Source organism: Dermochelys coriacea, chromosome 3 (genome assembly GCF_009764565.3).
Source record: "Dermochelys coriacea isolate rDerCor1 chromosome 3, rDerCor1.pri.v4, whole genome shotgun sequence".
Classification (NCBI taxonomy): domain Eukaryota; kingdom Metazoa; phylum Chordata; order Testudines; family Dermochelyidae; genus Dermochelys; species Dermochelys coriacea.
The window spans coordinates 85,856,569-85,871,435 of record NC_050070.1 but is presented as its reverse complement, the minus strand read 5'-3'; the positions used below and the strand labels follow the sequence as shown (position 1 = coordinate 85,871,435).

The 14,867-nt window shown below is 40.1% G+C and overlaps 1 protein-coding gene across 8 annotated transcripts in view; it reads left to right on the top strand.

The window, feature by feature from the left end:
- CDK19 (cyclin dependent kinase 19) overlaps positions 1–14,867 on the top strand; it is a 239,393-nt gene that overhangs the window by 174,169 nt on the left and 50,357 nt on the right. For all 8 annotated transcript variants that reach the window (XM_043510831.1, XM_043510830.1, XM_043510826.1 and 5 more), the window contains 2 exons: positions 2,316–2,373; positions 3,552–3,683. In XM_043510831.1, the coding sequence (XP_043366766.1) occupies positions 2,316–2,373; positions 3,552–3,683 (190 nt within the window). The remainder of the gene's footprint in view (positions 1–2,315; positions 2,374–3,551; positions 3,684–14,867) is intronic.

Below are 14,867 nucleotides of genomic sequence, written 5' to 3'. Positions count from 1 at the left end.
GAAGGCTTAATCTGCACTAGAAAAGGTTTGTCTGTATAGCTATGCTGTAGACACTCTGGCAAAAGATTGCTTTTGCTGGTACAGCTTATACCGGTTCCCCTAACAAAATTAGCTATACTGGCAAAAGCACATTTTGCTGGGATAACTGCTTCCACATGAGGGCTTTTGTTGGTATAAAAATGACATTTAATAAAAATCACATTCATGATCAACAAAAAAAATTGTGTGGACCTAGCCCAAGACAAGGACTTCATGGGCTACCATTCAAGAAATCTAAATGTTCTTGACAGTGTTCTTGGGTTCCTGCTTGTGCCTCACTGTAGAAATTGCTGACATTTTAATTATTTATAAGTGTTTTAAAAAAATAAAGTTTAATTAAAAGCAGATGAAGAGGTTTTGTGCAAAGGACAATGTTAACTATTATTGCAGTGTATTTCTAGTGAGAACTCTCAGGGATCTGTTCTTGGTCCTATGCTATTTAATATTTTTATTGATGACTGGGAAGAAAACACAAAATCATCACTGATAAGGTTTGCAGATGGCACAGAGATTGGGGGAGTGGAAAATTATGAAGAGGACAGGTAACTGACATAGAGTGATTTGGATGACTTGATAAACTACGCTCAAGCAAACAATAGGTGTTTCTTTACAGCCAAATGTAAAGTCATATATCTGGGAACAAAGAATGTAGGCCATACTTGCAGAATGGTGGACTGTATGCAATTGCACTGACTGCCATAGAACTCCCTGGCATAAGGTTGTGGTGTTGCAGGGGTTCTTGTCTCTACCATCCCCCTCTCCCACCCTCCCCAGTAACCACTTCCTTGGTCCCATAAGAGCCTATCTGTCTGGGTTCTCCATAGCCTGGCCCTCTGGCCAGGTTACTTAACTGGACACTGTTACATTAGGCTTGAATAAAGACTGGGAGTGGATGTGTCATTACACAAAGTAAAACTATTTCCCCATGTTTATTTCCCCCCCACTGTTCCTCACACATTCTTGTCAACTGCTGGAAGTGGCCCACCTTGTTTATCACTACAAAAGGTGGTGGTTTGTTGTTTTGTTTTTTTTCTCTCCTGTTGGTAATAGCTCACCTTACCTGATCACGCTCGTTACAGTGTGAATGGTAATACTCATTGTTTATTGTCCTCTGTGTTTATAAAATCTCCCCACTATATTTTCCACTGCATGCATGCGATGAAGTGAGCTGTAGCTCATGAAAGCTTGTGCTCAAATAAATTTGTTAGTCTCTAAGGTGCCACAAGTACTCCTTTTCTTTTTGCATCCCCTTCTAGTATAAGAAAGATTTGCCTATAAGTTCAAATAGAAATACGCACTCATAATTCTTCTGCCCTCTTGCGCTACTCTGAAGTTCTTTGCCTTTCGCCTGCAACCCCTAGGTCCTGCAGAGCTTCTTCCTATATTGTTTCTTCCCAGCAAGTTTCCCCCACTATAGGCTGCCCTCCTCTGCTGCCTGTGGATATCTTCTAGCCTGACTTTACCAGGCCCTTCCCAGAGAGCAGGAACTCCCCTTTGCTCCTCTCTCCTGGGTCTCCACCCCCAGACTGTGTTCACAGGTCGGTGATCCCCTCTCACTGATCCCCTGCAGACTTTTAAGACTCCAGACAGCTATCCCGAGCTGAGTGTGATGGTCACAGGCAAGGCTGTGCCTGGCTTGCCTTAAAGGGCTAGACAACCTGTGACAGGGACTCTATCCTGGGAAACAGTGACTGAAAAATTCTTAAGTGTTATAGTTGCTAATCAACTGAATATGTGCTGCTTGTGTGACACTGGCTAAAAGGGCTAATGTGATTGTAGGATGCATAAACGGGGGACTGGTGAGTAGAACCAGGGAGGTTATATTGCTCTGTATTCTGCACTGATGCAACTACTACTAGAATATTGTGTCCAATTTTGGTGTGCAGAATTCAAGAAGGATGTTGAAAAATTGGAGAGGATTCAAAGAAGAGCCACGAGACTGATAAAAGAATTGGAAAACCTGCATTAATAGTGAAAGATCTAAGATGTTCCATCTGTGTAGTTTATCAAAGAGAAGGTTAAGGAGTGATTTAATCACAGTCCATAAGTATCTACAGGAAGAGTAGAAATTTGATAATAAGGAGATCTTAAGTCTAGCAGAAAAACATATAACATGATCCAATGACTGGAAGTTGAAGTTAGACAAATTCAGACTAGAAATAAGGTGCCATTTTTAATAGTGAGGGTAATTAACCATTTGAGCAATTTACCCCGGGTTTTGATTGCCTTCCTCATAAGGTGTCAGTCAGTTGAATATTCTGCTTTTTATTTTTCAGAAACCAGCAAACATTCTGGTAATGGGAGAAGGTCCTGAAAGAGGAAGAGTGAAAATAGGTAACCCTTTCAATAACATATTCATTAGATATACAATGAATAATGAACTTTCTACGCAATGTGGTAGTTTAGAATAACATAACATTCTAAAATTCACTGTATTCTTAATAACAAGATTTTGTACACAACTCCTAATTAAACTGAATATTGGCCAAAAAGTATGTTTGAAGTTAAGAATTTAGCAAGGATTAGACATTTATATAGATAATGAGGACATCTACACTTACCCTAGATTGGATAAAAGTATAGATGAGGGCATGCTTCAGGGCGTAAACCAAATACTAACTATCAACAGTTAAGTAGAAATTTTTCTTGTGGCTGTGTTTATCAATAATTGCCCAACACAGGCTTCTTGCAACTTCTACGTACCATTCTGATACTGGTGACTTTTGGAGACAGGTTACTGGACTAGAAAGATAACTGGATAATTGGTCTGATACGGTATGGCAATTCTTATGTTTTTAAGTACTGGTTTTACAACCTGTTCACATTTTGGTTAATGCAATTACAGGAAATCTATTTTTGGTAAACGAAAAAAGTTCAATATCTAAGAATTGTGGAGCACTAGTGGAATTATTGTAACTAAGAATTAATACGGTATCTAACAATGCTACATTTCCTCCGACATAGTTAGCATATAAAATTTAAAGAGATGGTGCCCTTTTCATTTGAAGATTTCCCTATTCAACAAAAAACTATTAAGCATCAAAGTGGAAACACAAAATCACTGTGGAAGCTATTAGTCACGTATCTAATTATATACTATGCAGGTACTAGTCAATAATAAAGAGGATATAAAATTTGTTTTTAATATAGCAAATGTATGCTATTTTTAGGTATTGGGTGGGAATGTTCACATCAGTTAGGATAAAATAGTAATCCACCTGAACTGCTCTGATTATGGCTATGATATAATTGTTTTACTGTACTACAGTTCCACAATGAAGCCACCTTTTAAATGTTACATAACGGTATCACTTAATTGAAGTCAATGGAGTTGGGCCCAGTATAATTTGAAGTAATTCAGTCAGATATCTAGTAACTATGATTTACAGCGTTCAATCATATTAGGTTACATTGTGTTCTAATAAACATCTTGCTTATCATGCCTATAAATATTGCTTGTCATTGTGTGACTTACGTATAGTCAAACAAATGTTTTAATATTTATTTTTCAGCTGACATGGGTTTTGCAAGATTGTTCAATTCACCTCTGAAACCTTTAGCAGATTTGGATCCAGTTGTGGTGACGTTCTGGTATAGAGCTCCAGAACTGTTACTTGGTGCCAGACATTACACAAAAGCAATTGGTAAGTTACTGTATAGGGAAGTGAAGTTGTTTACAGTTTCAGGATAACTGTATGTGTATTCCTTCTGTGGTGCATTCCAGAAGTGCTCAGTCAGGTCTCCAGCTGTCACCTATCTCTGGGTAGCAATTATTGTCCCACTCCCCTCTGACCAGGATTAAAGACTGCACAGTCCCCTGCTACACACTGTGATATCCCCAGCAAGCCAGTCTGCCTAACAGCCAGTGCCTGTGCTTAGCTTAGGACAATAACGATCATAGAATCATAGAATAGAATCATAGAATATCAGGGTTGGAAGGGACCTCAGGAGATCATCTAGTCCAACCCCCTGCTCAAAGCAGGACCAATCCCCAATTTTTGCCCCAAATGGCCCCCTCAGGGATTGAACTCACAACCCTGGGTTTAGCAAGCTAATGCTCAAACCACTGAGCTATCCCTCCCCCCCCAATGTTTTTACCAGTGACAATACAGCTCTTCCAAGGTAAGCACATTTATATGTAGGGCCAAAGCATTACAGAAAAAACATTAAAAACAATAAATGAACGTACACACTTACTAAATGTACCAGAAATCACCTATTTTCCATATGGGGAGTCTAATAGGCCAATGTTCCTTCCAGGCCTTCAGCAAGGGGTGGGGCCTTTGCTTGGACAGAAGGTTCTATCCATTTGCTGAATCAAAAGGAAGACCACCAGTTAGTTTCAACTCATCCTTTTATACCAAAAGCCTCTCTCTTTGTCTCTGGAAAACACAGAGGGTGGAACTTTTCTGGAGTTGTTTACAATCCCAGGGATAATCAGCCCCCAGTGTTTTTAGCTCCTGGAGGAACTGAGATAACCCCCTCCCCCATCATGTAGTAGAACACAGTTATACATAAACATTCAGAAATTTTGTATATTGGTCCCTGTATATAGGGTTGCAATATCTGTCAGTTTACCTTTAAACTTCCTAAACAAGCAACTAAACTGGAAGGCATAACGAAGTGCTGCAGAGCATGTTGAACAAAGAAGCTTTGTTTCAGGCAGAGGAATTCTTTGAGTGGCCTCTACACATTCCCACTCAAGGGTGTGCAGGTGGTGCAACTCTGATAGTGGAATATTTCATAGCAGTGCCTGTTGGAGCATGCTTGTGCCCCCTGCTGTTCCTCTCCTCATGGTTCCTGAATATTCTGAGGGCCAGGTTATAAAAACTGTGTGGTGCTCCAGCTGCCTCAGTTCCTTCCCACTGCAGCAGCAGACAGACCAGGAGCCTCTCCAGGCTGCTCTGTCCCAGAGTCAACCTCTTTGAAGACTCAGTACATTAGATTTCTGAGTTAGTTAGGATTAGTGTTAGAAATTTAGCTTATTTTCTTTATAAAATTATTTCCATTATTAGTTTTTATTACTTGCCACACCTTGGTGTGGGCTTATGGATCCTATGGTGAATCTGAAGGGGAAGAGGCCAGTATTTAAGTGGTGAACCTTTTGTCCCTGCTTTGGACGACCACATGAGATGTCTAGCTTGTTTGGGGGAAGGACATTCTCCTTCACTTTGTGCAAACTACAGCACTTTCACCACAAGAGCTGGCAAGAAGCATCAGAACCACCTCCAAGCCTTACTACTTCAGGAGGCAATTGCAGCAAAACCCTCTGGTTTCTTAAACACTGGTTTTGTGAGCACTGAGAGGCTGGAACAGTACCTTAGCTCTCAAGGAATAAAAAATCCAAGATGCTGACAAAGGTACTGTCTTCCACTTCTGGAGTGAAAGCAAAATCTTAGGTACTGAAAGATCGTAAGCCATTGGATCATAAGCCTAGAAATAGCAGAACCCTACAGGTGTCAGCCTGTGTTAGCATAGCCAGTCCTAAAAGAATGCCCCTTTGAATCCAATGTCTCCACTTCTGGATAAAAGTGTGGCACGAGATACAGTTCCTGTTAGCAGAGCCAAGAACTGTTCTCGGTCTCTCTTGGTTCCCTCAAGGTCAGTTCCAAAAATACTTTGCGAACTGAGGCCAGAGGTTAAGGCCATGACATAGAGCAAATCCCTAAAGAAGAGTCGTACCCCTAGGGTACAAGCATATCAGTTTTGAATGTTAGCTCCACCTCCTAGGTGCTGTCAGCATCTACTGTAACATTAGTTGCCGAAGGTACATTGTTCAGATCTGCACTTAGAGTCAACTGAGAAAGTTTCATGTGTCCCTTCATCCAGGGGTCAGAGTGATAAGGGGAGTATAAGAAAAGTCTCAGGGCCACTTCCTTCTCCCTCTTCCTCAAAGGGGAAAAGATCACCAACACTTTTTACTCCCTCCCCTAGACCTCACCAGGGAAGATTGTTTCTCCCTTTTCAGTTTTAGGAATGCCAAGGCCACTAATTTCCACTCTATTTATTGCCTCGGATCCAAGATTGGATACACAATCTGACACTGAATCAGATTGTGACAAGTAGGTTAATTTCTTCTTTGAGTGGTGGTTCCTATGTGTATTCCATGTGAGGTGTGCACAAGTTCTATTCACCTGAGACCAGAAGATTTTCATTAACAGTGGTCATTGATCCGTGCTTACACCCTTCTCCTTGTGTTCTGAATTGATGGTATAAGGGGCGGTGTGAACCAACCGCATCTGTAATTCCTTCTCTACTGCTTGTTCTCAGACAGAACTTCTCCAGTGTCCATAGCTTCAGCTAGCACTCTTTGTTTTATTAGTTATAAATAGTTTCTCTTTTTCTGCCAAAGTTTTAGTGTTAGTTTTGGAGAACTTTTGAAGGTTTGAGGGTCCTCCTGCCACCCTCCCAATCCTAGCATGCCTCGGGTGCCTAGCGTGCCCAAGGACCTGGGCTTCAAGAACTGCATGGTCTTCCTCTGGGACTTCCTGGTTAGTGACAGCTATGACACTTGTTTGTATTGCTTCAGGGAAGCTCAGACCTCACCCAGCTATAACATCTGCCAGACTTTCCTTCACTGAACTAGCCAATCCCAGGAGTTCAGACCCCAAACTTCCTGGTGATTGCTCAATGAAACCAGAGTCTGACCCCAGCCCATCAGGCTCTCTGTGCATTGGGCAAATGCAACAGGAAGTGCCCTTTCAAGTACAGTTGTCTTCAGCTCTGGGACCACTGCCAGCAGAGTTAAGGACTCTAGAAGAAAATAGGGGAGACATGAAGGGGGTAAGAGTAAACACTCTCACAAGGACAATGTGAAAAATCCCTTTCTAAGTCCTCTTCTAAAAAAAGGATTTCTTTCACAATTCACTCTGTCAGGTGAGACTCTGCACCACAGTGCAGGTTTGTCAGAAGCTTGAAGAGAACACGATACTTGTTCCTTGGCACTGTCAGTCAACTGTTCTCTGAGACCACTGTCCACTAAAAAAGTGGCATAAGGACCATCCTCTTCAGGGACGCTTCTCACAAGAGGCTGCTCAGGTGGTAGTATAGATAGGAACCATACACCTGGAAGTACTCTAGTTACTATACAAGATAAGTAGCCATTCTTTACAATCCCAGCTCCCAACATGTGAAAAGAAAGGGTATCAGAGCAAACACTACACAGATGCTCCTCAGTTCATATAGCTACAGACCATACCTTTACCCCATATAGGTACTATAAATGGAAATCTGATGAAGATTATTGGCGGTCTTGGCAGAGCCTTGAGCCAGATGGCTTTACTGGCCCTCACCTACATATTTTGGGGGTGTTGAACATACTTGTCTTACAGGGACCCACCCCTCCTGGAAATCAGTGGAAGCCTTATACATTGGATCCTTTGCTCCCAAATCCATCTCTATTACTGGAGTATAGAGAGCATTCCCCAGTGGTTGTCCCATATGTTGTCAGAGGAAACAATGATGGGACCTACTCAATACCAGGATGCGGATCTGGAACCTGATAAGTTGTCTTCTGCTTTAGGAGTCCTTTCACCATCTTCCCCATAGCCTTGCCTTCAGAATATTCAGGAATATTCAGGTGGGAGGAGCAGGTGCAAGAACATTCCAGATGACACTGTTGTGAAATGTTCCACAGTCAGAGTTGCAACACTGGCACGTTCCATTGGTGTTAACGTGTAGAGTCCATCTTAAAGAACTCTAGGTACAGGTGAATAACCTTCATTTCCATCTGCAGAGAAATATTAGCAACATCATCAAATATATTCAAAGCTAATAGTTCAAAAAATGCTGCTTTTTACCAGTTGAAATATATAAATAAAGCTGTTAATATATTGTGTAAAAAATGCATATTGTAACTGTTCCTTTAAAGATTTTAATTTGGGAGAACAGCAAAACATAACTTGTCTTACAGCTTTATTTGTAAGTTTGAGGATGGAGTTTGAATGACTACTGGCTGAGCTTCTTACTAAAATCTAGTATTTCTTAACAATTGATGTCATCAAGAAGATGTAACAAACCAGAACTCATGGTCTGTTCACTTATTTGTGATATGAACAAAACTGAAGTATAGAATGAGTTATAAGTATAGACAGGGCTATGAGAGTCTCCTCTTAGTTTACTATTCTTCATGCCATCTTGCTTCCTACAGAAAGCATTCTGTGCTAATTAAACATTTGGCTCAGAGTGAGATTGGATTTTCTAGGCACGTGATTTATGCAATAATTATTATGCTTTGCTAATATCCTTAACACACAAGGTATTAGGTATATAAATTTCTATTACCGTCAGTACAAAGATCTCAGTTATAGTCAATTAAATCACCTTTGTTACTAATAATGTCCTATATTATAAAAGTATATAAAGAGACAGATTTATGCTGATAGTGAATTCCTTCTCTGAGAAGAATTGAGATTGGTTTTAGCAAGACATATCATTTTAGATTACCAGTGATTGTGCGATTTCTTAATTTCCTATGTCCTTGAAGGTGTTTCTGAAAACAGCCATGTGGCCTCTGTTAGCGTTTGTCAGGATTGAGCTCACCCTGAAGGAGGAGTATCATAATGTGATATGTAGAATACTGACAGGTTTCAGAGTAGCAGCCGTGTTAGTCTGTTTTCGCAAAAAGAAAAGGAGTACTTGTGGCACCTCAGAGACTAACAAATTTATTTGAGCATAAGCTTTCGTGAGCTACAGCTCACTTCATCAGATGCATCGCTAAGATGCCACAAGTACTCCTTTTCTTTTTATGTAGAATACTGTGTCACATATGAACATTGGGCAAGATCCTGGTTGCACTCCAATCCTTTTGCACCACTGCAGCTATGTAATGTGGCCATAATGCTGGCTTAAATAGCTATCTGAGGATCCTCCTATCTTGGAGGAATTCCCAGTTGGCTTAGAGCTGGCATACCTAGTGCTAGACACAACCTGTGAAGTAAGGAGTGTGACTGTGGGAAAGGAGCATGGCTGTGTTTCTGATGTGCTTCAGCAATCCCCAGCTGCCACAACAGCCCCATGGGGGCCATTGCATCTACCTGTAACTTAGAGTAGTCCAGAGGCTATCTTGATTGCATAGTGGAAAGTTATCTTGATTCTGTTCTTTCTGTTTTGTAACTGTGTATACCATGCTCATCACCATAATGTCTGAGCACCCTCCAGTAGTGCATCTATGCATTTCTGACATGCTTTTTTCTCTCTTATCCTTTCCCCAGAGTGAGATGTGCACTGGAGTGTATTGTTTTGATAGGATGTGAGAGTTTTGTTTGTTTAATTTTTAATATACATTACAAATTTCAGGTGTTTATGTAAGAGAAGGCAAGTCAAAGAAATGCACCTTGCATGTGGCATATGAAGAGGTAACTAGTCAAGATGGTCAGGGATGCAGCCCCATGCTCTGGATGTCCCTAGGCTCTGACTGCCAGAAGCTGGGATTGAACGACAGGAGATGGGTAACTCAATGGTTGCCTATTCTGTTTATTCCCTTTGAAGCACCTGGCATTGGTCACTGTCAGAAGAGAGGATAGTGGGCTAGCTGGACCATTGGTCTGACCCGGTATGGCTGTTCTTATGAGGTTTGCATGGTCATTAGTTCCTGAGGGAGTTCATTCCACAGTCTCAGGCCACCCCTAGAGAAAGTTCTGTTTCCCTAACAGACGTGCTTTGCTCTTTTTGATGAGAGTTCTATTGTGCCAGAGGAGCACAGTTGTCGACAATGGTCTTTGCCCCAGAGCTTAAGACAGTCTTCTAGGTATCCTTAGCCCAGGTCATGGACTGCTTTGAAAATAAGGATCAAGACCTTGAACTTGATTTGAAATTCTTTGGGAAGCCAGTGTAGAGAGCAGAGGGACTGTTTGATATGTTTGTGGTATCTTGTGTTGCTGAGGAGATGTGCTGCAGTGTTCTGAACTAGTGGAAGTTTCCCAAGTGCTGAAGGTTTCACGGTCAGTTATATCGCATTGCTGTAATCCAACCAAGAGGTGAAGAAGGCATGAATAACTGAGGCCCCTGGTCTTTGTCTGCCAGGATGGGATGGAGCTTCCTAGCAAAGCAGAGACAGTTGAAAGCATTACTCACAGATGTGCTGCTGTGTGAGAGTTTAACACCAGTGAGAAATCCTTGAATACTCCTAGATGACTGACTGAACTGACTCATTGTGGTTGCATATCTTCAACGAACAGAGACTGCATAATGGCTGGAAGCTCTTCAAAGTACTTTCCTCAGCCTGACAGCAGCATCTCGGTCTTGCTCAGGTTCAGACAGCGGTTTTTTATCCAAGAGTTGATCTCATCTAAGTATTGGACCAACTTGATGGTAGTGGCCCAGTACTTGGGTGAAGAGTAGGTAGAGCTGAGTAGAGCTGTATTTTGTGGCACTTGAGTCCATGTCACAGATAATTATTCCTGGTAGTTGACAAATTGTTTGCAGATATAGATGAGTGATTATCTATCTATCTATCTATCTATCTATCTATCTATCTATCTATCTATCTATCTATCTATCTATCAGGAGATCTCTTTGAAGAATGAATTAGTATAAAATTATTATTGTTGTTAAATTATGCAAAAGATGACTTTGTTCCTACCCAAAGGTTTTTATCATTTAAACCAAAATATACAAGGACTTACTGTAAAATCCCAGAGGATGGTGCTAGTTTAGAGAGGTTTGTTTGCTTTGCAATGGAGTAATGACAGCATTTATGGGCCTCACATAAGAAGTGTGTCTTCAGGAGGGATTTGAATGAAGAGAGCGTGGTGCCTTGTATAAATGGATAGAAAGTGTATTCCAAGCTCATGGGGTAGTGAGATAGAAAGCATGGAGATGAGGGTAGGGAGAAAGGAACAAAGGCAGTGGGGAGGCCAGATTTGTTGGCCTACTGAAGAAGTTAAAGGGGGACAAGAAATTAGAACAGAGATATATGTGGGTGTGGAATTATGCAGTGTTTGAAGGCAAGGAGGAGAAGCTTATAACATGACAATTGTAATGTGTATGCTCCTTATGAGTCCAAACTTGTATTTTGCCTCTAGCATTGTGAGACATTACCAAGCAATCTTAATGGGCTAATTATACCAGGAACAGTTGCCATTTCAACTGCAGACCATACATTAGAGACACATTCCTTTGGTGAAGGAGGAAGCTCTTAAGCTACATCTTGAAATTTCTTTCTGAGGAACATAACTTTAACTTGTTTTAAAGTTCCACAGTCCTCCAGAAATATATATATATTTTAGTAATAGCTCTTGAATTAAATAAGGCACTCATTGAACAGAACTTGTTCATTTGGGAGGAGAAATTGCCTAGATGGTTTTGAAATTGAACATTATGAACATGTGATAAATAACATAGACATAGGTTCTCATTTTCCCCGGTATGTATAGTTTTCCTTTCTTGTCTATATAGTATTCCATTTAATTATTAATTGCAAATGATCTGGCTTTTAGCTATCATCTTAGGTTAGCTTTAGAGAGTCCTCTTCCTTGATGTGAATATTGACTATTCTGTCATTGTGAGAAGCTTATTTCAAATTTATTATGTATGCATATAAACATTATTCTAAATCTACCTATTACAACCCAGAAACGTTGCCCAAATCAGATATTGTACAAATAAGACCTCTGCTTTAGTTTTCATTCTCTTCCATCCTCTCACCTTGATTACTGCATTTCCTCATTCATGGTCTCTATGTCCCAACTCTTCAAACTTCATTTTGTCCAAAATAAGAAAGCTTGTCTCCATGTACTTATCCAGAAACAAGAAGCTGTTACTCTCAGTGCAAGTCTACACTACCACTTAAGTCAATCTAATTTACATTACTCGGGGTAAGCAACAGATTAGCAGAAAATAATAGTTTTTGCTGATGACATAGCTCTTCTGTATAATCACTCAACCAACATGCAAGCAAAGACCAAAAGGCTGCCCAACATCGCAAAATATAGGGTTAATATAAGCTCCCAACTCAAGCCTTACATTAGAAGACAAAAGAGTACAAGAGGTGGGTCAACTCACATACTTTGGCAGTGAAATTCAAGCCAGTGGCAATATCCAGAAGGAAATAATGTCATGAATTAGCAATTACCAGCAAGATTTGGTCTTTGAAAAATCTACAATTTAAAGACCAAACTATGAATTTTCAACTCAGATATTTCCACCTTAACATATGAATGTGAAACCTGGAAATTCACCAAAGATATAGGTAGACACACCTTTGATAGTAAATGCCCCAGGAAGTTATCAGGTATCAAATGGAATGTATTTATAACAAAAGCTGAGATTTATCAGAATTCAACATCATCTTATCCTGAGAGTTATCCAGAAAAGATGATGGAAATATTTGGGTCATGTGTTAAGAATGAAGCAAGAGCCTCTGCCTTGGCAGGCATGCCATTGAGCTGCTGGTGGAACATGTAAAAGGGGTTGACCAAAAGAATCCCTTCACCAAACAGTGCTTAGAAAAGGGACTTCTGAACAAGGATGCAATGAGTGGCCCTGCAGAAACAGGGATAGCAGAACCTTCTTCAGGCCCTAGGTGACACTTGATGGTGCAGGAACGTTTCAGATAGTATTTAACAATACTAGTTTAACTGTTTTTCTTTACTGTAGGTTTTTGGTTACAATGCATTTGTTCTTTTCTGAAATGCACAAAGTAGATTAAATGTTGCTCTCTTTATCTAGTTACAGTAGGCAATGGACGATTTATTGCTGAGTACCTTGGTTACTTCCCTCTTACTTGGCAGTGACTTCCTTTGAAAATATTGTGCGTACACAGTATAATATATTAGGGGGGTATTGTTTTGGAAAGAAAAAGCGGTCACCTGAAAACCAAAATACTGCACAAAGTCATTTGGCAGACACACAACAGGTATTAGTTTTTCCTGCAAGGTTATTTATATAAAACATTTCAAGGTAGTTTGAAGAATTGGTATTTTGTGAAACCTAACTGCTCCGAGCTAGAATTGACAAATTACCATGAGTTAAAAGCCATGTAGCAGTCTTGCTTACATTAAGCATTCCCTCAATTGGCAGACTAGTTATATCTGTGTCTAGTTACTATAACTCTGTCTAGTCTGCACTCTAAATTAGCTGTTAAGATTAAATAGAATATTCCCCAGAATTAATGTCCAAAAATAAACTGGTAAAGGCTCTAGCTGATACAGACTGAGTAACCTGATCATAAAGGTGTTTCATTTTTATAAACTAACTTTTAGTTTCTAAAATTGAAAGGAAACACTAATGCATCTTTTAAAGTTTTGGAGTGCATTTAGTGGTTATGAAAGTGAGATTAACAGGAATGACTTGAGCCAGACACGGGGGCCAAATCTATATGTACTGAAGCCAGGGGAGTTATTCTACTGCAGGTTAGGAAAGAAGATCTAATGGATAAGGGTCCTGGACTGGAACTCAAGGTGTCGGTTTAATTACTGGCTTAGCCACAAATATCATTTGTAGTTTACAGCAAGTCACTTAATGTACCTTGTGATTCAGTTCATCATCTGTAAGGTGAGAATAATATTCACAGCAGTGTTGTGAGGATAAAATCCACTAATTGTGGGATACAGATATAGAACAGTGTTGAGGGACATAAGTAGCTACATAGATTAGATTTCTCCTGTGGTGAATTTAGCCCTGAATTTGAGGAGTCTGACCAAGCTTCCCATACAGCTCTCCAAATGCTCCTTATTCCTGACATAAAAATCTGTGGATTTTCAGGCTTAAGCAGAGACTGCCAATCATGTCAATTTATGTCATATTTTGTGGTAGTCAGCTGATATTGGTAAATGAGGATCTTCAGTCAGACTGCCCATTTACCACTACCAGCTGACCACCATAAAATGTGACACAAATTGATGCTGAAAATTTAATATGTTCTAACCCAGGATTGGAAAAGCAAGTCAATTAGCCCCAGTGCTATCTACATTACCCGATACTATCACTTCAGCTTCTTCTTGGCCTGATTTTTCCCCCACAAAATGTAATGACTGTTGAACCCAAGTTCTTTGATTTTATATTTCATGTTCAGTTATACAGAGATACACTGTTGCAGGATAGGTTTCAGAGTAGCAGCCGTGTTAGTCTGTATCTATAAAAAGAAAAGGAGTACTTGTGGCACCTTAGAGGCTAACAAATTTATTTGAGCATAAGCTTTCGTGAGCTACAGCTCACTTCATCGGATGCATGTAGTGGAAAATACACTGGGGAGATTTTATATACCCAGAGAACATGAAACAATGGTGTTACCATATACACTGTAACAAGAGTACAAGGTGTATATGCACTTTCACCTGAGTTCACCTTACCTGATCACTTTTGTTACAGTGTGTATGGTAACACCCATTATTTCATATTCTCTGTGTATATAAAATCTCCCCACTGTATTTTCCACTACATGCATCCGATGAAGTGAGCTGTAGCTCAGAAAAGCTTATGCTCAAATAAATTTGTTAGTCTCTAAGGTGCCACAAGTACTCCTTTTCTTGTTACAGGATAATTAGCGTGGCTAACAATACTTTGGATGGTTTAAGAAGAGGCATATTGCTTTAGGCAAACAAAGTTTTTTTCCAAATCAATAACCCAGTGATGTGAAGCCAAAATATTATGAAAAATTTCTCCCTCAATGAGCGATAAAGACAATGTTCCCTGGGCAATATAGTCTTTCTCCATTCTGTTCACAAAGGTCCATCAGTTCCATACACTTTCTCCCCAACTCCTTCCCTTCCACCCTCAAAAAACTTCACTTCACTATTTTCCTTTCAAAAAATGTTATCCATTTCATATTCTCCCCCAATCCTAAATCATTATAGTAGTTCCTGACAAATTGGGGCTCCCCTGGTTTT